The 26,221-nt window shown below is 36.7% G+C and overlaps 1 protein-coding gene across 2 annotated transcripts in view; it reads left to right on the forward strand.

The window, feature by feature from the left end:
• ATAD2B (ATPase family AAA domain containing 2B) overlaps positions 1–26,221 on the forward strand; it is a 152,359-nt gene that overhangs the window by 118,200 nt on the left and 7,938 nt on the right. For both annotated transcript variants that reach the window (XM_059079156.2, XM_059079157.2), the window contains exons 22-25: positions 2,027–2,186; positions 16,865–16,987; positions 20,334–20,471; positions 24,143–24,826. In XM_059079156.2, the coding sequence (XP_058935139.1) occupies positions 2,027–2,186; positions 16,865–16,987; positions 20,334–20,471; positions 24,143–24,826 (1,105 nt within the window). The remainder of the gene's footprint in view (positions 1–2,026; positions 2,187–16,864; positions 16,988–20,333; positions 20,472–24,142; positions 24,827–26,221) is intronic.

Here is a 26,221-nt window from a genome sequence, read left to right on the forward strand (position 1 = left end):
GAACTTGTATTAAAATAATGAATTTGAAATGTCTAAAAACTTTATCAAATTCCAAAGCAAATTACAGAGGAAACAAAAGTTTAGAAAATAAGCATTGAATTTAAAAATTAAGCATAGGGGTCTTCCCGGGTGGCGCAGTGGTTGAGAGTCCGCCTGCCAATGCAGGGGACACGGGTTCATGCCCCGGTCCGGGAGGATACCACATGCCACAGAGCGGCTGGCCCCGTGAGCCATGGCCGTTGGGCCTGTGCATATGGAGCCTGTGCTCCGCAACGGGAGAGGCCACAGCAGTGAGAGGCCCTCGTACCGCAAAAAAAAAAAAAAAAAAAAAAAAAAATTAAGCATAGGTGCTAAAATTTTATGGTCTTTAGTAATATAAATTTTTATAGTGCAAAAATTTATAAAATGTTTTCCACATGTACACAATACATGCCAATTGTCAGAGCCAAGGATCCAGCTAATATCTTCTGAACTGTTCCTTGTTGAGTATAGCTCCACTATATCCCCTATAAGGAGATTGGCTGGCTTTTTAGCTCCTAGAGAATGAAAAATAAATTAAACCATGCATACACATCTACCTAAAAATTTAAAAACATAAATAATATATATGTGCATATATATACATATGTTTTTGTATATGCTTATTCATATGAATATACAATATGTAAATTTTTAAAAAGGCGTCAGTGGACTGCACTGGTGGTCCAGTGGTTAAGACTCCACGTTCCCCATGCAGGGGGCATGAGTTTGATCCCTGGCTGGGGAAGATCCCACATGCTGAGGCCCACCCCCCAAAAAAAAATCCCAAAAAAGCATCAGTGCCATTGCAATGGAGAAAACTGGCCTTTAGTTTCATGGGACAGAAATTACCCTATTCCCAGAATTTGGTCCTAGACTAATTAGACATTTATAAGACTGTGTTTATGTCAGACCTAATTACTTAATTTGAGATTTGCATTAAGGAAGACAATACAGTCATACACACCTTGGAGTTATTGTGGGTTCAGTTCTAGACCACTGCAGTAAAGTGAATATTGCAATAAAGTGAGTCACACTAATTCTTTGGTTTCCCAGTGTATATAAAAGTTATGTTTACACTATACTGTAGTCTTCTTTAAGTATGCAATGGCATTATGTCTACAAAAAATTTACATACCTTAATTAAAAAATACTTTATTGCTAACCATCATCTGACAACACACCGTTGCCACAAACCTTCAGTTTCTAAAAAAATGCAATATCTGCAAAGCGCAGTAAAGGCAAGTGCGATAAAACAAGGTATACCTGTAGATATATAGGTTGGAAGAGCTTTCTTATTGGCCAAATGATATAAAACATACAATTTATTGGGCAATCATGACCAATATCTCTATTTGGGGTTATCTCCCAGAAAATCACACTGAGCAAAATGTATTTTTTGCTTGTAGATCTGTTTATATTTAGGGACAAGGCCAGTAAATTTTTTCTAGTCATGAAAGCAATACTTACTTTTGTTACATAGTTGACTCAAAATGTTTGTAATGAATCCAAAGGAGCAGAAAACTCTTTCCATGAAATGATTCATCCTGGAAAACTGAAAAAGATAATTTTTTTGTTTAGAGATTTTAAAGAGATTTACCCGAGAACATCTCTAATAATAAGAAAAAAAATTTGTATTTCTTTTATTTTCCTTAAAAATTATTTTTCTTGAGGTAACATTTATTGATGCTTATTGGGTATTTTTACTGATACATTTTCTTCTCAGGTGTATCCAAAGGATTTAAAAAAAAAAAATGACACAGTTTGTTTCATATTTCAAGATGAAAAATTTTTCAGAGTTGATTTAGATGTGACTTGAAACTGAAGCTTTTCATGGAAAGTATAACATAGTATCTTTAGTGGCATAAATTGCTCTATAATTTTATCCTGATCTGTATTTCCTAGATATCTAGATTTAATTTTAAAATAACTTTATATGGTTTTGTGTTTTTATGAGTAGATTTTATGAAATATCAGAAGTAATTTTCATTAAAATATCCTGTTTTAGGTTTCAGATTATCTTGAAGTAATCAAGGAACCAATGGATTTATCAACAGTAATCACTAAAATTGATAAGCATAATTACCTGACTGCTAAGGATTTCCTGAAAGATATTGACCTCATCTGTAGCAATGCTTTAGAGTACAATCCAGATAAGGACCCAGGAGGTAAGAATGCACTGGGCAAGGCTGACTTTGGTGATCAATGAGAAGATAGTTTAAAATTTAAATAAAGCTTGCCTATATTTCAGATAGATAAATTAATTTTAATGACATGTTACTGTATTTAGAAACTTCTTGATGATGAACTAATAATATACTTAAATATTTAATTATTAAATTCATTTGTTAAATTACTAAATAATATATTTAAATTAGAGGATTTTATTCTTTTAAAAAAATTTATTGATGTATAGTTGATTTACAATGTTGTGTTTAATTTCTGCTGTACAGCAAAATGACTCAGTTATACATATATATATATTCTTTTTCATATTCTTTTCCATTATGGTTTATCATAAGATGCTGAGGGTAGTTCCCTGTTCTATACAGCAGGACCTTGTTTATCCATCCTATATATAATATTTGCTAATTCATTTATTAAATTATTAGATAATACATTTAGATTAGAGGATTTTATTATTCTAAGTATTATGTTCAGGGTTTAGTTTCTTGATTTACCTTTCACTTTTTATACTTAGATTCTTATTTTTTTCAGGTAAGATGGAAAACTGAATAGTTGAGAATTTAAGATTTATTTATTTAGTGAACATCACCAATGCTGATAAACACTGGTAATTTCGAATTTGTGGAAACTTATTGTGGATAAGTTTACTTATCAGAAGACCTCCTTTAGGTAGATAGACGTTATCTGTTCTACAGACTGCATGTATTTTTATATAATTTTATTATTTTACTCTTAATCCCACCCAGTACTCAAATCTGTAGTCCCAACTCTGTTAATGCCCTCCATGGGACACCTCCAGGAATAATCTGTAGTTAAAGGAGATGAATTTATTGATACATTGTAATAAAGGAGAATGTATATCATGGGGAGCCATGTAGGATTTGAGCTAGCATTAAGTGATTTGGGGGAGGGTTTAAGGAAGTAGGGCTTTGCAGTGGATTAGATGCTCTTAGGAAGTGGGAATAATTTGGGGACTAGGTATTTTAAGAACCTGGAAGGCAAGAATGGAGCAAGGCTAAAGTTGTGATTGGTAAAGAAACGGCAATCATTCATCTTACCCAGGCTAGGATTATATTTGGTTATTTTTGTGGTTAGGACAGTGTTCATACTTTTGTCTGTGTTCAGACATGATTATGGAGTGGTCTTGTTTTTATCTTGATCCACCATGGTCACAGAGTGGTGTTCTGTAAAATTGTTTATGTTTTTTTTTTCATTTTTAAATATTTTATTTTGTTTATTTTGCTGTTTCGCATCTTAATTGCAGCACACAGGATCTTCGTTGCGTTGTGCAGGCTTCTCTCTAGTTGTGGCACGTGGGCTCCAGAGCATAAGGGCTCAGTAGTTGCGGCACGTGGGATTAGTTGTCCTAAGACATGTGGGATCTTAGTACCCCGACCAGGGATGGAATCTGCGTCCCCTGAATTGGAAGGCAGATTCTTAATCCCTGGACCACCAGGGAAGTCCCTAAAATTGTTTTTATGTTTCATATGAATACACCAAGGCCTGGCCTTTCCCAGCTGGCAGGGGTCATTACTCTTTTTCTCACTCTGTTGAGAATTCTGTTTCTTCAACGGATGATATACAAGTAAGATGCTTTTTATTTTAAAAAAATTAATGCAAACTTTCAGTTATTTAAAGATATTCAGAATATAGTTTCTGCTTTATGTCTGTATTTATGGGCAGTGGTTCTTAACTCAGGCCACCTGTTAGAATGACCTGGATTTCTCATTTCTACATGAAGTTAAGTATTCCTTGTCTCAGTTTAGACCACAGTAAATTACATACTTTAATTCCAAGTTAAGAGGCAGAATAAACTTTTATATAGCTACTCTTGGTATCTAACAGTTTTTAAGCTTTGTATCAGGACATTTATATCTTCTTGTTGTTTAGTTTTTTTGTTTTTTGTTTTTTTTTTACTTTTCACTGTATATCATATAGAAAAATCTATGAGGATAAAAACAAAGAAAATTAAAGCAACCTATAATCCTGTTACCTAGTGTTTTCTCTCTTTCTCTTTCCCTCTCTTCCTCCCTCCCTCTCTCTCTCTCTCTCTCTCTCTCTCTCTCTCTGTCACACACACACATGCACAGATATTATATATGAAATACCTGTATGAATAATATTTTTACTAAAATGAAAATGTAACTTTTGTAAACATTTTCATTCATGTAATATTTTGTGAAAAGGTTATGAGTTAATGTATTTTTACCACATAATTTTTATCACATGGATGTATTATAGTAGCTACTACCCTATTGGACATATTAGATTTTTTAGCTTTTTTCTCTATTATAACACTGATGAATATGGCATAAATTTTATGTATATCCTTAATTATTTCCTGAAGATAAATTCCTTAAAGTGAAATTTCTGGATTAAAGATTGTATAATAATCTCTTTTAAGGCTTTTAAACTGTGTTGTTAAAATTTTCTCACAATTAAAAAAAATCTTCTTCTAGCAGCATCAGGGTCACTTGTTAACCAATACAGCAGTTTTGTGTGACTGAGAGAATCTCCTTTTCAGTGTAGATGGCATCTGCAACAGGGCCACAGTTTGGCTAGTAAAGAATGGGCTGGATGTCCATCTCCTTTGATTCCCTTGCTGCGTTCTTGGTGAAGGTACAGTTGCACAAGTGTCTATATAGTGGCCTTGAGCGGTGTGTGAGAGTACTTGAGTGCCTACACTCTCATCCTGTTAGTTTTTCAAGACATAGACGTTACTGAAACTGTGCAGTAGGTAAGGAGAGCCTGGGCTTTGGATGTACACCTAGGCTTCAGTCCCAGTTTTATTTCCTAGTTCTTTAACTTGATCAAGTTAAGTCCTCTAAATTTTAGGTCCCTTATCTGCAAATAGGGATAATTATAGTACTCTTGTCACTGGGTAGCTGTAAGGATTAGATGAGAAAATGTATTAGATTAAACCTTATGAAATTGCCATTTTCATGTGGTTCAACTTGAATATGTTAGGCCCTTAGCATAGTGCCTGAGATGTGAGAAGTAGCCCATAAGGATTAGTCATTCATATATTTATTCTTGTTATCATTATTGTTTAAATTATGCTTTAATTTGTTATAAATTGTTCTCTTAGTGGGTACCTACATATTTGCTTTAGAATGACCCTTTGTACTTTGTGCTTACTAGTATATTCCCTGGACCACATTTAAAATTTAATCCTATTTTGGAACAAATCTAGGGACTGATAGTGAAAAATGAATTTGAGCCGTTAGAAAAAGCCAGTAGAAAGGATCAATCCAGATTCTCCCCCCACCCTGCACCATGTAACTTAATTATAACCACATTGAAATAATATTGCTTTTATGAAAGAAGCAATGATTTCTGGTGCATAATAACCTTTTACTACAGAATGCAGTTGTATAATCAAAGAATATGGCTCTATCTCACAGTTAGAATTGACATGATACACTTGTAACTTTATTTCTTCACTGTTTTAGATGCAAAAATTGTCATATAATTCAAAAGCATGATTTCGGCTCTGTTCAGATTTTTTCATATCTTCAGTCAAGAGCCCTTTTTTTCTTCTTAGCAACAGAACAACTTGTTATGTATTAGGAAAATAACCTCAGGGTCTGTTGTGTAGCAAGTGGAAATTACATGAATGTTGTATTACTTTTACAAGCTCCCATGAGTATTTGAAAGCTTACAGTGTTCTGTTTTGCAGAACACTTGGCCATTTGGGGAAATAAACTAGCATGTACATAGAAGACAAAAGCCAACATTCTGGAAGCTGTACATGTTGCCTAAGTGTTTACCCAGATTCTCCCTTCAGGATAAAGTGGACAAAAATTAAATATGTTAGCCAGAAGAATTTTAGTTTGTAGGTTCTAAATGTGACTAGTATCAGATATTTGATCCTAATTATTATCTTATAAATATGTGATATATTTTATGTTTAACTGTTCCCCATTCTTTGTCTTGTACCACATGCCCCCTCTAGCCCTCAAGTGCATTCACATACATACCCTCATTTAGCTAATTTTGATGAAATTTCACCCCTACTCTTGTAGTATTCTCAAAATCTTTTGTTTTGTACCAGTTTAGGAGTAAAGCTCACAGATTCACCCCAGCTTTTGGAGCCCTCTATGGGCTATGCTTCAGTCAAACTCATTCATATTTTCTATTAGTATTTGTAAGTATCATGTGCTGTGACTGAGCTGAGTTCTTATCCTTGCCTCTTGAGATGGAGATATTCAGATCAGTAATACATATTGAATGATTACTATGTGACAGACATTATGCTATATGTTACAGTATTAACTTGCTAGGACTTCCTTAACAAAATACCACAGACTGCGTGGCTTAAACAACAGAAATTGATTTACCCATAGTTCTGGAGGCTGAAAGTCCAACATCAAGGTGTCGGCAGATTTGGTTTGTTCTGAAGCCTCTTTCCTTTGTATTCGGAGGCTGCCTTCTTGCCGTGTCCTCACATGGTCTTTTCTTTGTGTCCATGCACCCCTGGTGTCTCTTGTGTGTGTCCAAATTTCCTCTCCTTATAAGTACACAAGTCAGATTAGATTAGGGCCTACTCTTATGACCTTCTTTTACCTTGATTACTTCTTTAAAGTCTCTACTCCAAATACAGTCACATTCTGAGATATTGGGGGTTATAGTCTCAACATATGAATTTTGGGGAAGAACACAGTTCAGCCCATAACAGTTAATAAATAAGCCACAGTCCCTCCTATCTAGAAACTCGCTGTTTTATAGGAATGACAAATATCTAACTATTGGTAATTGTAGTAGATTATTAAGGTGTAGAGGTAGCATAGAGGTGGCGATTTTGAATTTTGTCTTGAGGCAGCAGCAGATGATTGTAATGCAGTTTCATAAGGTGTGCATTAGATATATGTACAGTGTGAGTAGAGTACAGAGGAGCAGACACTGGAGATGAACAAGATTAAAAAGGGCATTCATTTTAGGCTGAGAAAAGTAGTGTACAAAGGTATTAAAAAAAGAGAATATTGCTGGAATGTAGAGTGTCTGTGGAGGAGTAGTGAGAAATTCATTCGCTTCTCTACTCACTGAATCTCCATTTACTGAGCATCCATTTATGAAATATTTTCTGTGTGTAAATTGTGTTCAGTGCTGGAGACATGTAGCTCTGGCCTGAGAGATGCCTAAAGGCTTCTTAGCGGGGAGTCCTGCAGATAAATAAATGTCATAGTAAGTTCCCTATCTTCATTTGATCCTGTGTAAGGATTTCAGAGTTAATTCTCTAGATGATAAGGGGCCACTGGGTGGTTTTGAGACAGAAAGTGATTTGATTTGATTTGCATTTAAGAGTATAGTATTATAGGCAGTGTCAAAGGTCAAGGGAATGATGAGATGGAGGTTGGAAGACCAATTAAGATTCACTTGCAGGGAATTCCCTGGCAGTCCAGTGGTTAGGACTCAGCGTGTTCACTGCTGGGGCCCAGCTTCAATCCCTGGTCAGGGAACTAAGATCCCACCAGCTGTGTGGTGTGGCCAAAAAAAAAAAAACATTCACTTGCTATGGCAGCACAGATTGAACATAGGGGGCTTAGTGACCAACCAATTATGTATGACCGACAAATCTAGAATGACATCTGAGTTTTTGTGGTCTGGGTGTTAGGAATCTGACAAGTAAACCAGTCGAGGAACAGGTTTATGGGCAGTATGCTAAGTTTAATTTTGGATGTGTTAATGTATGTTACCTCTGGTACACCCAGATACAATGCAAACACTGTATACATACTAGTTGTATATGGGGGTTCAGAGATAGAAGTTTGAGTAAGAGACCTGGTTGGAGTCATAAGTGTATAGGGGTGAATGAGATCACATAGGCAGTATACAGAATGAAAAGAGAGGGGAGCCTAGAAGGAACCCTCCTCAAGAGAATATGGGTCCCAATTCTCAATTTAAGTCTCAGTCTTACTGTTGGTACTTCCAGTAAGTATCTTTGTTAAATGTGTTGCCTCTGCTGAGAGTGTGTACATTCGTTCTTTTTTTTTTTCATTCTTTCTTTTTAAGTCAATTTTGTTGAGATGTAAGTTATATACAAGAAAACCTAGTGCATCATTTTTAAAACCATGCTTATCTTTTAAAATCCCACTTATCCTTCAAGGAATATTAAATGCTATGCTCATGAAAGTTTTTTCCGATTTCCTTCCAGTTACAAGTAATCCCTTTGTCTTGGAATCATAACACTATGTATCTTTTCTGAGACACTTATTCCTTTCTTTTTTTTCCTGGAGTGATTACTTATTTACATATCCTTATCCTGTATTTTAGACTCTAAGCTGATTGAGAACAGGATCTGTATAGACATCTTGTATGGAGCATATTCTTAATAAATGTGACCAGTGAGTAAATTTTATGAATTGTCCTCTTCTTAGATACTAACTGAAGGAATCTCAGAGTACATAGAAATTATAAAATGGAGACATAATAACATAATGCAGATATGAACCAGTAAATACAGTAAAATTTCTTATTTATAAAATGATTTAGGATGAAAAATCATCCCATAAAAATCAGTTTTAAAAAATATTATTAATCTTTCTTAATAATTTTGTTGAAGAAAACCCAACTAATATACTTCTGTTCACCAAAATACAAAAGAAACATAGACACATTGAAATAATTGTTACCTTCATAAAAGTAGTGATTGTATTAATTTTATTAATACTTATCAGTTTATTCAATAGCCATTTTTATTGAAGGCAAAACTAGGTGGTAATATCTTTATTTTATAGATATAAGGAGATTAGGTCTCAGGGAGGTTATGTAATTTGTGTACAAACCCACAAATACTATATGGCATAACTGAATGGATTGTGATCTGTCTTAACATCAAAGTGAGTATGTTTGGGGTTTTTCTGCTATGCTTATGTTACTTTTAAATTTCATGGATTTGGAGAATCTTAAGATTTTAACATATGAGACAAAATGAACTGGTGGTAAATATGTAGCTATTATTCATGTATAATTTTAAAGCAAGGAATTTAAGTCTGGTGGCCATGAGAGGATCTCTGAACAACTACATACAAAATTGTGTACATGTATACTTCTCCACCTTTATTATCACAAGCTTGTAAGATCCAGGATGACTCCCCTACCCCTCAAAAAAGATGAAGATCCAAGATATGGACATGTCTTTTAATTTTAATCTGTGAGCGTACAGTTTTATGCTATGTATAAACTTAGGCACTGTTCTAAGCTAAGAATGATTAAAAAGAATTATAATGATAGGCATATGTAAAAAGCATTACCTTGTCAGATGCTATTTATTTATTATTTATTTATTTATTTGGGCTGCTCTGTGTGGCTTGTGGGACCTCACTTCCCTGACCAAGGGTTGAACCTGGGCCCTAAGCAGTGAAAGCATGGAGTCCTAACCACTGGACTGCTAGGGAATTCCCACAGATGCTCTTTATTATTTATTTATTTATTTTTAAAAAACCTTATTGTTATTAATTTTTTTTTTTTTTCTGTGTCGGGTGTTTGTTGCTGAGCACGGGCTTTCTCTAGTTGCGGCAAGTGGGGGCTACTCTTCATTGCGGTGCGCAGGCTTCTCATTGTTGTGGCTTCTCTCTTGTTGTTGAGCATGGGCTCTAGGGTGCGTGGGCTTCAGTAGTTGTGGCACGTGGGCTTAGTTGCTCTGTGGCATGTGGGATCTTCCCAGACCAGGATCCGACCCTGTGTCCCCTGCATTGTCAGGTGGATTCTTAACCACTTTGCCACCAGGGAAGTCCCCGCAGATGCTCTTCAGAATAAATTCCTTGTCCTTCAGACCAGTGGGAAATTTTTATAGAATTCTTTTCTTAATTAATTAATTCATTCATTCATTCTTCTCTCCCCTTTAATTGGGGATGGAATGTGGGTGGGATGCATGTGTTTAAAAAAAAACCAGAAAGATCACTGAGTTATTTTAGAGTATAATGTGCTAGATACATGACCTTTATATTTTACCTATATTATTTTACTTCTTTTTTAGCTTTTTTCAAGCTGAGATGGAAAGCCAGTGGCAGAAAGTTTCTTGGGCTACAAATATCAGCTTGAAAGCATAGCTCCTTCTAAGGATGTTCGTTGTAGCTTTTTGTTTGTAGTGGTTAAAATTTGAAGGAACTTTAAACTACCAACAATAGAGCAATAATTTTGAAAAATTAAGGTTCATCTTTCTTTGGATTGTTACATAACCATTAAAATTTGGTTTTCAAAGAATGTTTTAAAATATCAGGAGACTTCTGATTCTGGCCAAGATGGAGTAAAAGGGACTGAATTTCCCCTTCTGCCTGAAACAATGGAAAAAAAAACAACAAAACATTTGAAAAAACAATTTTGAAGACATTGGATATCAGGAAACAATGGAAATGATCTGTGAAGGATGGGAAACTAACAAGTTGAGCACTATAGTTGCCTGGATAGCTTCCAGACTGTGGTATGGGAAGGAAGAAGCCAGGTAGAGCCTGGAAGTCTCCCTGAATTGCTGGGAATGTAAGGAGGCCAAAGTGGATCAAGTTCTCAGGGCAGAGTACCAGGAAGGAGAAGGCTGCACAGAGAGAGCACTCTGGAGATCTGCAGAAGAGCCTCCTCCAGTCTTTAGCTGAATACTGGTCAGCACATATGTGTGACGAAACTACCTGAGGCCGGAGAAAGAGAGGGAATATTCCTTGATGTTTATATAGGGCTAGCAGTAGTGTAGCAAATAGGTAGAGGTGATAAACCAACAAGGAGAAAAACTGAATCATAAAAATGTACACAATCCAAAAGAAGTGAGAAAAAAGAGGAAAAAGGGAACAAAGAGCATGTGGGACAAGTAGAGAGTAAATAGCAAGCATATTAATAATCACATAAATTATATTAAAAGCAAATGATCCCCTAAACCAGGGATCAACAAACTACAGTCAAACCGACTGCCTGGTTTTGTAAATGAAGTTTTTATAGTTGGAACACAGGCATGCCCATTTGTTTACATGTTGTCTAGGGCTGCTTTTATGCTACAGGGGCGGCTTTGAATACTTGCCAGAGACCTTATGGCTTGAGAGGCCTAAGATATTTACTTTCTGGCCTTATACAGGAAAACTTGCTGATACCTGGCTTGAACATCACAAACAAAGGCAGAGAGTGTCTTTTGGATAAAAAAGCAAGACCCAACCATATGCTCCCTACAAGAAACCCACTTGATGAGACTGACACTCTACCTAATGCACTAATGAGGTTCCTTTACAAGAAACCCACTTTCTTGTTTGTTTATTTAAGATTATGAAAAAAAATAACTTATTCGTTCATTCATTTTCCTCCCATATACTTTTTTAAAAAATTGAGGCATAGCTGATTTATAGTGTTATACAACTGATTCAAAATTCTTATAGATTATACTCCATTTAAAGTTATATAAAATATTGGCTATATTCCCTTTGCTGTACATTATATCCTGTAGCATACTTATTTTATACATAGTAGTTTGTACCTCTTAATCCCCTACCCATATCTTGTCTCTCCCCCTTCCCTCTCTTCACTGGTAACCATTAGTTGTCTATATCTGTGAGTCTGTTTCTGGTTTGTTATATTCGTTTTATTTTTTAGATTCAACATATAACTGATAACATACAGTATTTGTCTTTCTCTGACTCATTTCACTAAACATAATACCCTACAGGTCTATCCATATTGTCATAAATTGCAAAATTTCTTTTTTTTAATGGCTGAGTAGTCCATATATATATATATATATATATTCCGTGTGTGTGTATATGTGTGTGTATATATATATATATATATATGTATGTATATATATATCATCTTCCTTATCCATTCATCTGTTGATGGACACTTCTGTTGCTTCTGTATCTTGGCTATTGTAAATAATTCTGCTATTAACATTGGGGTGCATATATCTTTTTGAATTAGTAGTTTTTTTTTTTTTTGCAAGAAACCCACTTTAAATATAAAGCTACAAATAGATTAAAAGCATGAAATACCATAATCATACCAAGTTGGAGTGATTATATAAACATCAAAGTTGATTTCAGGCCAAAGATACCTGGGTTAAAGAAGATTATTTCATAGTTATCAAGTACACATAATAATTCTAAATATTTATTGCTTCTGATAACAGAGCTTTAAAATTCATGGAGCAAAAATTGATAGAACTACAAGGAAAAATAGAGAAATTTGTAATTTCTTGGAGACTTCAATGTCCCTCTCTTAAAACTAGATAAGGCTAGTATACAGAAAGTCAGTAAAGATATAGAAGACTTGAACAACCCTATGCATCAACTTTATCTAAGTGATATTTATAGAACACTTTTCCCAGTGGCAACATATATACACATTATTTTCAAGTGCACTGGAATGTTCACCAAGATAGAACATATTCTGGGCCACAGAATGCGTCTTATTAAATATAAAAGGGGGCTTCCCTGGTGACGCAGCGATTGAAAGTCTGCCTGCCGATGCAGGGGACACGGGTTCGTGCCCCAGTCCGGGAGGATCCCACATGCCGCAGAGCGGGTGGGCCCGTGAGCCATGGCCGCTGAGCCTGTGCTCCGCAACGGGAGAGGCCACAACAGTGAGAGACCCGCATACTGCAAAAAAAAAAAAAAAAAAACAGGCTTGTAAGGCAATTGTACTCCAATAAAAATCCATTTAAAAAAATATATAAAAGGATTCAAGTCATACAAAGTATGTTCTTTGACCACAATGGAATTAAATTAGAAATCAATAACAAAAGGTTATTTGGAAAAGATATTTGGAAACTAAATACCATGCTTCTAAATAACTCCATGGATCAAGGAAGAAATCAAAAGAGAAGTTTAAAAATTATTAAAGTGGATAAAATAAAAATATAAAAACGCGGTGCAGCTAATGCATTACTTAGGTGGAAATTTATAGCACTAAATACTTAAATTAGAAAAGAAGAAAAGTCTCAAATCACTGACCTGAGCTCCCAACTTGAGAAACTAGGAAACAGAGAGCAAAAGAAACCCAAAGTAAGCAAAAGAAAGGAAATAATAAAGATCTGAGCAGATCAATAAAATAGTAAACAGGAAAAAAAATTGAGAAAACCAAGGAAACCCAAAGCTGGTTCTTTTAGAAGATCGGTAATTGATAAATCTCTAGTGGAGCTGGTCAGGATAACCAGAAGTCACAAATTACTATTAACAAGAATGAAGGAGGTAACATTACTACATATTCTACAGATATTAAGAGAACAGTAAGGGAACATGAACAGCTTTATGCCAATACATTTGACAACTTCAGTAAATTGGATAAATTTGTTGAAAGACAAAGAAAAAGCTCATGAAAGAAGAAAAAGAAGAAATGTATAATGTGAACAGGTAATTCTTTTTCTATTAAAGAAATTGAACTAACAGTTAAAAACATTCCCATTAAGAAAAATTCAGGCCTGGATGCCTTCACTGTTTAATTTTACTGAACATTTAGGGAAAATAATACCAGTTCTACACAAACTTTTCCAGAAAATTGAAGTGGAGAGAATTCTTTCCAACCTAGTCTATAAAGTTAGCATTACTCTGAAAAAGATATTACAAGGGGGAAAAAAAAAGACCAAATAAAATATAGACCCGTTTCCCTCATGAACATAAACAAAATTTTGGCAAGTTATATCCAATATGTTAAAAAGATAATCCCTTGTGATTAAGTAGAGTTTATTCCTGCTTGAGTATGCAGGGAATGCAAGATTGGTTTAAAATTTGAAAACCAATCGATGTAAGTCACTGTATTAACAGACTAAGAAATGATGATCTCAGTCAGTGCACAAAAGCATTTGACAAATCCAATAGGTATTCCTGAGTACAAAGTGTAAGCAAACGAGGAGTATAAGAGGGAAGGTTATGGATGAGGCTATCTAAGAGGCTTGTGCAAGTTTCCTGATGTGAGGGACTGGTGGTGGGTAGAGCTGACTGTTGCTCTGGTGGGCAGAGCTAGGTAAAACTTTAATCCACTTGACTGCTGATGGGTGGGGCTGGGTTCCCTCCCTGTTGGTTGTTTGGCCTGAGGCGACCCAACACTGGAGCCTACCTGGGCTCTTTGGTGGGGCTAATGGTGGACTCTGGGAGGGCTCACGCCAAGGAGTACTTCCCAGAACTTCTGCTGCCAGTGTCCCGGTCCCCACGGTGAGGCACAGCCACCCCCCGCCTCTGCAGGAGACCCTCCAACACTAGAAGTTAGGTGTGGTTCAGTCTCCCCTGGGGTCACTCTTCCTTCCCCTGGGTCCTGATGTGCACACTACTTTGTGTGTGTGCTCCAAGAGTGGAGTCTCTGTTTCCCCCAGTCCTGTCAAGTCGTGCAATCAAATCCCACTAGGCTTCAAAGTCTGATTCTATAGGAATTAATTCCTACTCCCGTTGCCGGACCCCCATTTTGGGAACCTGATGTGGGGCTCAGAACCTTCACTCCAGTGGGTGGACTTCTGTGGTATAAGTGTTCTCCAGTCTGTGAGTCACCCACCCAGCAGTTATGGGATTTGATTTTACTGTGATTGTACCCCTCTTACCGTCTCATTGTGGCTTCTCCCTTGTCTTTGGATGTGGGGTATCTTTTTTGGTGAGTTCCAGTGTCTTCCTATCGATGATTGTCCAGCAGCTAGTTGTGATTCTGGTGTTCTCAAAAGAGGGAGTGAGAGCATTTCCTTCTACTCTGCCATCTTGGCTCAGGTTCTCTTGGATATTTTTTAGTCATGTCAAAACTAAACTCTTTAAACTAGCACAAATCTCTAACTTCTTTTCCTACTTCCTTTCTATTTATACTCTAGGAATTTTTTTTAACTTTTTTTTTTACTTTTTATTTTTGTAAGCAGTATTTCCATCCTCCTATTTTCCATGCAGGAAGCTAGGGAATCTTCCTTGATGCTTATCTCATCCCCTGCTTTACCACCAAGTTGTGTCATTGAGAACACATTTCAAAGCTGTAGTCTTCCTTTCCTTCACTACCACTAACATTACCTGGTTCAGTTCTCTCTTCTCTTTTCACTAAAAAGAGCCTTCCGATTATACTCCCTGGTTTTATGCCTGACCCTCTCAGTCCAGTCTCTAGGGAACAGCTAGAGAGATCTTTCAAAGATGAGCATTTAAATCATGTAATTTCTCTGCTTGGATCTTTTCAATGACTTTTCATTGCTCTTGGGATAAGATCTAAAATCCTTTCAATATGGTCAGATTCCTGTTTGCCTCTTGCTTATTGTGTTCTAATCACATAGGCTACCTTTCAGTTTCTTAAAATCTCCAAGATCTTTTTACTCCAGAACTTCTCACATGGTATTTTCTGAACCTGCACTGGTTTTTCCCTTTGTCAGTGGCTACCCCAATGCATGATTTAAGTCTCAGCTTCCTGACTTGCCCATTCAAAATTGGTATCCACACCAGTATCCTGTAGATTTTCATCATAGCTGTTACAGGTTTTTTGGGGGGTGAGGGAGGGGTAGGAGGAGGTGTTTATATGTGTATGTGAGATTATTTGGTAAAATATCTCTTTCCTATACTATTCTGAAAAGCTCCTTGAAAGTGGAGACTTGTCTGTTTTGTTCACTACTGTGTAGCCATCACCTGACTTACTTCCTGGTACAGTTGACAATATTTATTGAGCAAAAGTTTAGAGAAAATACATTGGAAGGAAATATACCAGTTGGTTGCTTTTTGAGTGCTGCATGTTTGTATAAGATTTCTACAGTGAACTATTAGACTTTCTAATAAGAAAAGTTATAAATAAAATACATCTTTATACTTTTTGTCTTTACTAGAGATGAAAAAGCAGATGTTATTTTGTGACTTAGATGTAGTGCTAATTTCTGTTACAAATTAAGTGACCTTGATATATTAACTTGACTTTTAATATCTTGAAGCTGCACAGCTCTAGGGAGCACTGTTTATGCATATTATTAGTTAATGAGGACTTCTCTGTTAGTGTAAAGCAGAGACTTCTTTTAGTACCAATTTTAGGTATAGTTTACCTAGAACAGAGTATGCACCTCTCTTCTAGATCTACCTGCAATTTATGTCATCTTGCATTCTTATCTTAGAGTGCCTTATTGTATTTGTCCGTTTCTGTCACAATTTTTTAATCAGTCACCCTTACTTTAGCATAGTTTTGACCAGTTTTGTCTCATGGAGAAAATTATGTAAGGTTTTCTGAAATCTCAGCATCTATCCATGGTAGCTCTGGTGCTGGACATACGGTGAATATCCTGTAAATCTTTTAAAAATTTTTATTGAATGTCATACATTTTTGAAAAATATAAAATAAGGCCATATCTTTGAGGTAATGATTTGTTAACTAGGCTTAGTACTTTGAAGTTCTAAAAGTCTAGTTCTCAGAGGATTGTCAACTTGATTGAGTAGCTTATTATATTTATTTTTTGCTCATCATTTAAATGAGCTTGCTTCTTAGCTAGAAATGCTTTTCAGTTTTTTGAATTAATTAATTAATTATTTTGATAAAGCCTTTAAAAAAAATTTTTTTTGTTGGCTGCGTTGAGTCTGTTGCTGTGTGCGGGCTTTTTCTAGTTGTGGCGAGCAGGGGGCTGCTCTTTGTACCCAGGCTTCTCATTGCAGTCACAGTTTTATTTAAATGTTTGTGTTCCTTTTCTTTTTAAGATGCCCTTTGTTCATGTTATTTCACTTGTATGTATAATAAAAGTATACCAACTTTTTAACAGATAAAATAATTAGGCACAGGGCTTGTACCCTGAAGGACACTGCACATGCCATCATTGCAGCTGAACTGGATCCAGAATTTAATAAACTCTGTGAAGAAATTAAGGAAGCAAGAATAAAAAGAGGTAAGTTATAGAAATGAGCTGGCTACTGAAGAGTAAGAGGTCGTTGAATGTCGTTGAATGGTGTTTCTTTACGGTTGCTGGTATTATGAAAATGTATTTTGAGGCCCATCTTTAATTTCTGATATGAAAATGTATCATGTAAATTCTCAAAGATGTTTTAAAATTTTACTTTCTGTAACAGTTTTAGTGCAAGTTACAGAAATAAAGTACTTCTTAGTGAAATTTCTTTTGCAGGCATATGTCTTTAATTATGGATTTCCGTTCTTAAAGGATTTAGATAGGCTTTCATATTTGAAGAGGGTTTATTTTCATCAGTTTATATCTAATACCGATACTTAAAAATTTTTTTTAGGAATACTTTTTTTTTAAACCTGTTGGAATTTATGTGCAATTTTGTTAGTATAAACACAGAATTAGCAGATGTGTTTAGTTCGTTCTATATATAATCCTGTCCTTGAGGAACTCACACTTTAGTAGGAGAGAGTAAGTGTAAAACAAATTGAGTATAGTGTGGCATATGCACTGATCAAAGCATGTTCATAGCACAGAGGAGAGACCTCCTGGTAGGAAACCCAGCATTTTGATCAGAGTTTGGGGAATGAATACAGAAGTGTTGTCTCTGGGTAGAGGAAGGGAGACAGTGACAGAGAAGGAGGAGGTATTATTGTAAGCACAGCACACTACATATACAGGTGCAGAGATGTGAAATAATGTGGTGTATCGGAAGAACTGCAAACTGTTTGGTATGGCTAAAGATGTACAGAATGGTGGGAAACAGAGCTCAGAAGGTGAGCTGGGTCCAGGACACTGAAGTTGTGAAGATGCTTTTCTTCTACTGCCTTAGAGAGGCCTTCCCTGGTCACCTAATCTTCTTAGGCTCTGGTCACCATAGCACTTGGCATTTTGTTACTGTTGTCTCTCTCCTCCTTATTTAGGATATAAGTGCTGTGAATGTCTTATTCATAGCTCTACTACAGTCCCTAGAACTATCTCTGGTGTATACAACAGGCTTTTTATAAATATTTGAATGAATCAATGTCATGCTAAGGAGCTTGGACTTTATCCTGTAGGTCTATGTTTTTAAATATGTGTTTGTATTTATTATCCACATCATCTTAGAACTAGCGAATTAGATTCTCTGAGAGTAGTAAGGCTGAGAAATCTGTGCTTCAGCAAACTCAAGTGGTTTTTATGTACACTAAAGTTTGAGAACAAGTGCCATAGTCAGTAGGATTCATAGAAGTGTTTGAAACAGTGGAATGGATTGGTAAATTGCTTTGGCAGCAGGAAATAGCAAGGTCTCAATGTGGCTCAGTAGGAGGATGAGAGACCAGTTAAAAAGCTGTTGGAAGGCTTCCCTGGGGGCACAGTGGTTGAGGGTCCTCCTGCCGATTCAGGGGACACGGGTTCGTGCCCCGGTCCGGGAGGATCCCACATGCCGCGGAGCGGCTGGGCCCGTGAGCCATGGCCGCTGAGCCTGCGCATCCGGAGCCTGTGCTCCGCAGTGGGAGAGGCCACAACAGTGAGAGGCCCGCGTACCGCAAAAAAAAAAAAAAAAAAAAAAAAAAGCTGTTGGAGCCAGTTTTGAAAACATTTTGGCAGTTTCTAAAAAGTTAAGCATAATATTTACCATACGACCCAGTGATTCTACCCGTAGGGATCTACCCAAGAGAGATGAAAACATATGTCCATATAAAGACTTGTACGTGAATGTTCATAGCAGTATTATTCACAAGAATTAAAAACCGGAAACAACCCAAATATCCATCAGCTGATGAATGGGTAAACAAAACGGTATATTGTACAGTGACGTACTGCTCAGCTATAAACAGGAATAAGGTACTGATACATGGTACAACATGGATGAACTTTAGAAATGTTATGCTAAGTGAACAAAGGCAGTCACAAAAGAGCACATATTGCATGATTCCATTTCTATGAAATGCTCACAAAAGGCAAGTCGATAGAGACAAAAAGTGGACTAGTGGTTGCCTGAAACAGTTACCTAAATTGGATTGCTGTGGTGATTGCACAGCTCTGTAAATTCACTAAAAAATCACTGAATCATACGCTTAAAATGAGTGATTTTTTTTTTTTTTTTTTTTTTTTTTTTTTTTTTTTTTGCGGTATGCGGGCCTCTCACTGTTGTGGCCTCTCCCGTTGCGGAGCACAGTCTCCGGACGCGCAGGCCTAGCGGCCATGGCTCACGGGCTTAGCTGCTCCGCGGCATGTGGGATCTTCCCGGACCAGGGCACGAACCCGTGTCTCCTGCATCGGCAGGCGGACTCTCAACCACTGCGCCACCAGGGAAGCCCAAAATGAGTGATTTTTATGTTGTGTAAATTGTACCTCAGTAACGCTTTTGGTGGGGGGAGGGCTGTTGGGGTAGTCCAGAGTTTTAATTAGTGAAGTGGGAATGAAGGTAGGATTAACATGAGAGAGATGCAGCTGCAGGGGTGGAAGGTGTTGTGAAGGAAAGGAAGAGGCAAAATTTGCTGCCATGTTAGTGATTTAATGACTTAAGTAGATGCTAATACCACCAGTAGAGAGAGGGAATATATAAGGACAGGTTTTTTTTTTGGTGGGAAAAGAGAAACCAGTTATCTGTAATTTGATCTATCTCTAGGGTATCCAGTTGGTGATATCAAGTAGGCAACTGATATGAATCAGAAACTCAAGAGAGTTTTGGACTAAGGATGTAATTTGGGAATAATTATATATTGCCAGTAGGAGCTGAAGGCATGAATATTTGTGGTGGAAGGTGTAGGTTAAAGTGAGAAGAAAAGGGATTCCAGAGACAGCCCTTAGAAACGTTTAAGGAAGGCAACATTTAAGGATGTCATAGAAGAAAGAAATCTAGTAAAGAGAATTGAGATGGAATGGTTATTTTTATGAAGATCAGTGCACGAAAACCAAACTTATGCAGTGTGGTGTGACAGCCAGCTAATGTCAGAGGGAAACAGTTCATATGAATGGGGTTTAGTGGTCCAATATATGCTTATACTTTCTAAGATGGCAGAAATCATGACTTTTAGACTATATATAATCTTACTGTCTCACAGTCATAAAAATGTGAAATGTATCCCTCTGCAAAGTAAAATGAGTAAACACAGGGCCCTTTGGGGATTAAGTATAAATAAGCATGGCCTGCCATTTTATTTTTATGATTTTATATCTAGTTTCTTTCCCATCTTAAATCAAAGATACTATTTCATCCAAATTACAAACTGTCCAAGTATAATTAATGACTTTAAAATTCAGTTTTGTATTTCAGACTTTTTTTTAACCTTGTTGGTTTATGTAGCTGGGAATATTTAAATAGGTATCGCTTATCTTCTGCTTGCAGGCTTATCGGTAACAGCAGAACAAATAAATCCTCATGGTACTGGAGCTCGAAAGACGGAAACTAGAGTTGAAGAGGCATTTCGGCACAAACAAAGAAATCCAATGGATATCTGGCACAGCTCTGCAAATAAATGTGCATGTGAGTATTTGAGATCATGTTATGCAGTAGTGGAAACCACTGCGAATGAGGCAGATGTGTTAGGAATTGGGCACATATACCAAAGGGCTGCTAATAGCTTGTGGGGTAAAATGCTGAATCAGAATACATTTCTTTAACCTTATTTGCTTTTCTCCTATCTCCATTCAGTGCTTGCTGTTGTAATTGAACTAGATTTGAATATCTTCAGTTTTAAACTTTGGTTTTTAGATAGAGATGTGGAGCCAGTAGATTTTTTGATCCACCCCACCTCCAACCCCTTGCTGTATGTTATGCAGAATGTTCTTGTTATGGTGGGAAATGGAAACTCTGGCTTAGGAGAGTGACTGAATTAACAGCAGGAAGTTGATTTTTCTGAGAAAAATCTGTGTAGCCTTCTTTAACTGGTTTTGTTGAAGTCAGATGTATTTAGAGGGGGAAAATTCAGTGTTCTGGGTTCTCCTCACTTTTCCTCATTCATGGTGATCTGTAAAATTTCTAAAAGACAAATGTTAATAAACACAGCTTCTTCCTAATGTAATCTTCATGTTCCACTAAATAGAGCCACCTTTGGAAGATATACGCTGTTCTTCTGATATAAAGGTGGTAATTCTGCTCCAACTGTCAGTAAAGATGGCCATAATAAGTTCTTTCACCAGTGGTATTGAATTTGAATGAATGAACCAGACTCAGTTTGGTTTTTTTTTTTTATCTTGTTCTCTTTGTGATAAGTGGCATTCATGTGTGAGAACATTTGAAGGACTTAATGGTGCATTTAGTTCCCTGAAACTGATTAAGCTATTTATCCTAGTTGTACCTTGGATCGTGACCTGGATTCTGTAACACAGCATTCTAATTTAAACCTTGAAATCCCTACATTCTCTGCAACTGGTAAAAATATTTACTAACTAAAACACATTGAATATTGGCTTCAAGCAGTTTTAATTTCCTTTAAGTATTAAAATATTATTATAATCTACAAATGTGAGTCCTGTTTTCTCTTACCAGTAGATGGCATATGTGACTCATTGTTTGTCTGTTTTACATTAAGTTACTTAAATCATATGTCTAAATCTCCCTTTGGAAGAGTTGCTTTTCTAAGGTCTTAGTTTTGGAAACAAACTCAGAGATGTTATAAAACTTGATTTTAAAGATTGCCTCTAAATGGGCTTTTCACACAAAGCACCCTTGAAAAAGGAAGTGGGTATATTAAAGATTAGTTCTGTAAATATATACTACCACATGCCACGTGCTGTGGGGATAGAGCAGTGACTAAAACAAAAATCCCTATTCTTGTGGCACGTATATAACCAATTCCTCTTATTTTACCAAAATCATACTAAGCATTAGAAGTGATTATAAAAGAAGGGGGAAAATATCTCTAGTTTGACCTCTCCCCAAATAAGAACATTTTCTTTTTCTTAGAAAGCGTTAGAAATAAACTTACTTCAGAAGGGCTCCTAACCTTTGCTTAAGGTATGAGTACATTTTAAGGAATTGAGCTGCCTCCTGATCAAGCAGGGTCCAGCCTCTGGCTCTAGTGCTCCATGGCTTAGTGAGGAAAGAAAAAGGGAACCTCTTGTACCTTTGGTTATTGGAGAATAAGCAAGGACACAATGTCAGGAGTGACTTGTCAGGTAGTAAAACCTAACAGTTCTATATTTTAGAGAAAGAGCAAGCTGAATACTTTTCTTACACTTTTAATGTGGACTGGATTAGGTGTTTTTTTTTTTTTTTTTTTTTTGCGGTACGCGGGCCTCTCACCTTTGTGGTCTCTCCCCTTGCGGAGCACAGGCTCCGGACGCGCAGGCTCAGCAGCCATGGCTCACAGGCCCAGCCGCTCCAGCTCCGCGGCACGTGGGATCTTCCCAGACCGGGGCACGAACCCGTGTCCCCTGCATCGGCAGGCGGACTCTCAACCACTGTGCCACCAGGGAAGCCCTGGATTAGTTTTTCATATAAGTAATGGAATGCTTATGAATGCCTATCACTATAGCCTGTGCTTTTAAAAGTAGACTGATATAGAAATTTCATCTCCAATTACCCTATAACTGCAAATTGAAAACATAGAAATTAATAGGGGATAAAGGAATGGAGAGATGATGGTAACGATAGTACAGTTTTGAAGGCAAAATAAATTTTGAGCCAAGTGACTAAATAACTTGAATTTTGCAAATGATTTTAGAAACCTTTAGTGGATTTATTCTTAGATGAGAAAGAAGAGTGATAGTTAGGACAAAATTTGTCAACACTTGTGAATACCTTGGTGTCTTTACAGACTCAGTAAGGATTAAAGATGAAAGGATGGGAAAAGTATGTAAACACACTATATACTGTTGATAGATCACAAGTTCATATTGAAGTGCTAGAGTAAAGAAGTGAGGGTTGTCTTAAGACCACATTCCCCTCTATTTGTCTTTCAAAAGCAGTTTTTAAACTATGGATTAAACAATCTACACCTAGTGGTCTCATATTTGTATTTTCTTTTTAAAATGTCTTTGCCCAGGAAGCTTTCAACATTGTCATATTAAAAATATATATTATCTCTTTTAAAATTAAGCCAGATTTGACATTGCATTTATAGCCTTGGAAAAAAAATGAATTATTTTTACTCTGATGGCTTTCAACAAACTAATGTTTAGAATTTGGTGTTCGACACCAGAAGTGATAGGTCTCTAGCTTAACTAGTTTGCTTTAATAACTTTGTATTTAAATTTCTTTGTGAAAATGTCCCACGTTGCAAAATAAAAGTTAACTTTTTATTTAAGGGACAGTGGGATCGACTTGCATAACCAGCTACCATTGATACATACATGGGAAATTAAAGATTCCTGGGTCCATCATTACCTGGTAGTACCAGCTATCTACTTATAAAAGCTCATGATAGTTTCTAACATTTAAGAGTATAGTCCCTACAACTTTTGTAGGTCTCCGGCTTCACATAACTGACCAAATATTTATTTTCATTGTTTGTTAATGTTGTTGCTGCCTTCATAGCAGAGGGCTTAATTTTTCTACATATTTTCAAATAACAACTTTGTAAGAAATTGATCCTGATAGGTGAACCATTTGTGGTAGATGGCTAACAGCTGGCTAACCACATTGTCTATATGACCTTCATAGGGCTTCTATTTCTTCTGGAAGGAGAGGCAGTAGAGATTGCTTTGTAGGGATACCAGTAACTATTCTCTCTTCATATACTGGATCATACTTTAATTTCCTTTCATGTTTTAGGAGCTTTTGGGTGATCTTGCTGACAAAGCACTCATTTTCCTGGTGGAAGTCCAGGGCTGTCGCCCCAAATCTTCCAGGCAGCTTGGTAATGTGGTCATTGCCTAAATGTGTGTATAGTACGCTTGGCCCCTGGATGTTAGGAATTAGGAACAGCTATAAAGTAGAATCCAGGGCAGTGGTAAAAAATGAGTGCTGAGTAAACTCATATAGGAAATAAATTTAAATTTATTTCATTCTTCAGAGTTTATCCCTGACTTCATATCCATTTTACTTGTAGTTTGTGAGGATTAGTCAGCATGGATGTCAAGAGCTAAGTAGTTTTTGTCTGTGTGTTATGCTAGTATGGGTTTACTTTCGTTTGGGTCTTATTTAATAAACATTTGTAAAACAGTCATTGCATTCCAAGTTCTACATATCTTTTTCCCTTCTTTGGAAAATAGTTCGAGTTCGGAGAAAATCAAGGCGGCGATCACAGTGGGGTAAAGGAATTATTAAGAAAAGGAAAGTCAATAATTTAAAAAAAGATGAAGAGGACACCAAATTTGCTGACTATGAGAATCATATGGAGGACAGGAAATTGCTAGAAAATGGAGAGTTTGAGGTAAGCACTGACTGCCATGAAGAAAATGGAGAAGAGACTGGAGACTTATCTATGACCAATGATGAATCATCGTGTGACATCATGGACATGGACCAGGGGCAGAGGCTTAACAACGGAGCGGGCACAAAAGAGAACTTTGCATCTACTGAAGAGGAAAGTTCAAATGAGTCTCTACTCGTCAACAGCAGCAGTTCTCTAAATCCAGAACAGACATCGAGGAAAGAGTCTTTCCTTAAAGGAAGCTGTCTAAACGGTGAGGCCTCCACTGACAGTTTTGAAGGAATACCACTTCTGGAGTGTCAGAATGGCAAAGCTGAAGTAGTTTCTTTCTGTGGTAGTGGAGACAAATGTAGTTCTGAACAAAAGAATCTTCTGGAGGAGCAGTCCAAAGAAAAACCAGAAACTTCAAATGAAAATCATGGAGATGATCCTGAGAAACTAGAGGCAGTGGAATGCAGCAATAATGAGAAGTTTGAACCTGGCCCTGATGTGGAGGTTAAAGATGCAGAACTGGATAAAGAAGGTAGAGCTAATGTTTTAATAATTCTCCTGAAGGTTTTAACTCCAGAGTTAATTGAGTGCATATTTTATCTGGTCCCCAGTAGCCATAGTTGATAAATAATTATACCCCTTTGAGAATCTGTTACAGTTTTCACCCCTTTCCCTAGAAAAGTGTACACATACATAATACATTTTGGTGAATGTATCAGAGGGTTTGTGATCCAGAATGCATTGCTTACCTGGCTGCTTCCTCTTCTGCCTCCCACCTGATTATCACCCCTGTCCTAATGGACTTATGACTAAAAGCTGAGTAGATCCACAAGTGTTAAAAAGATGGATTTCTAACAGAAGGATTATTGGAGTGGGGTGGGGGTGGGTGAGAAGACTTGGATGCTGTAGCAGTATGGTATAGTAAAGTCATATAAACCCACATTAAATTACCACTCCTGTTCATTATAATCAGTGTCTCTGAGCTAGTTGCTTATACTCTCCAACCCTGTTTCTTTTATCTTCTAAATTAAACTTCAGAATGGTGTCACTGCAGGGATTATATTTCATGTATATTAATCGCCTCTCCTGGTATCTGGCACATACTCAGGTATATTCATGCCAGGCAGTCACTGTTAGTTGAATCTGAGGGATGTTTAGTCTAGGAGACTCTATCTATACGACCAGTGGTGGAAGAAAGCAGCAGAATCCTTACTGTCAAAGTTACTTTATTCTCACAGAGTCAGAGCGCTCTGCCCACTCTTGACTTGCTTTGGATATATGATTCTTTTAAGAAGCAGCAGAAAGGGGGAGTTGAGGGTTTCTGGCCCCGCTTTGTTGTTTATCATTATTCTTTAGCCCATAGTGAGATGGGTGATTTAGAGATCTACTCTGCTCAGTGTACTGAATTTCCTTCCCGAATAAGCACTCTTCTTATACCAGGTTATCTTGAAATTGTATCATGCTCTCTAAATTGTGTGGAGTGTATAGTGTTAGCCTGGGATTTGGGCTATGTGAGAAAAGTTTTTTGATGCCAGTTTTTTGAGCCCTCCAGTAGAATTAGAGAGTAAGATGGTATTATTCAAAGTCTTAGAATTCTTTTAATGGATAAAGAGAGAGGTACGGTTCTTAAATGCTGCCTGTTGAGAATTTTTCTTTTTCTCCAATATTTAATAATAGAAAGCAATTTTAAGAGCATTATTTATCCTGGGCTATCATATAGACGGAACTTAAAAAAGTGTGTTGAAGCTAGAGTTAAGTAATGAATGGGACAGAGTGGGAAAAAGGGAGAGATTCCTGTTATGAGGCAGAATGGGTGGGGAGGAGAAGTTCTTTAAAATGCTAGTTCACTATGAGATTTTAGTAAGCTTGCAGAAAAGGTTTAAATGAATATTATGTTCAACTGGTGATCTAAAAGCTTTAAAGATAT

The sequence above is a fragment of the Kogia breviceps genome, chromosome 11, assembly GCF_026419965.1.
Source record: "Kogia breviceps isolate mKogBre1 chromosome 11, mKogBre1 haplotype 1, whole genome shotgun sequence".
Lineage (NCBI taxonomy): Eukaryota > Metazoa > Chordata > Mammalia > Artiodactyla > Physeteridae > Kogia > Kogia breviceps.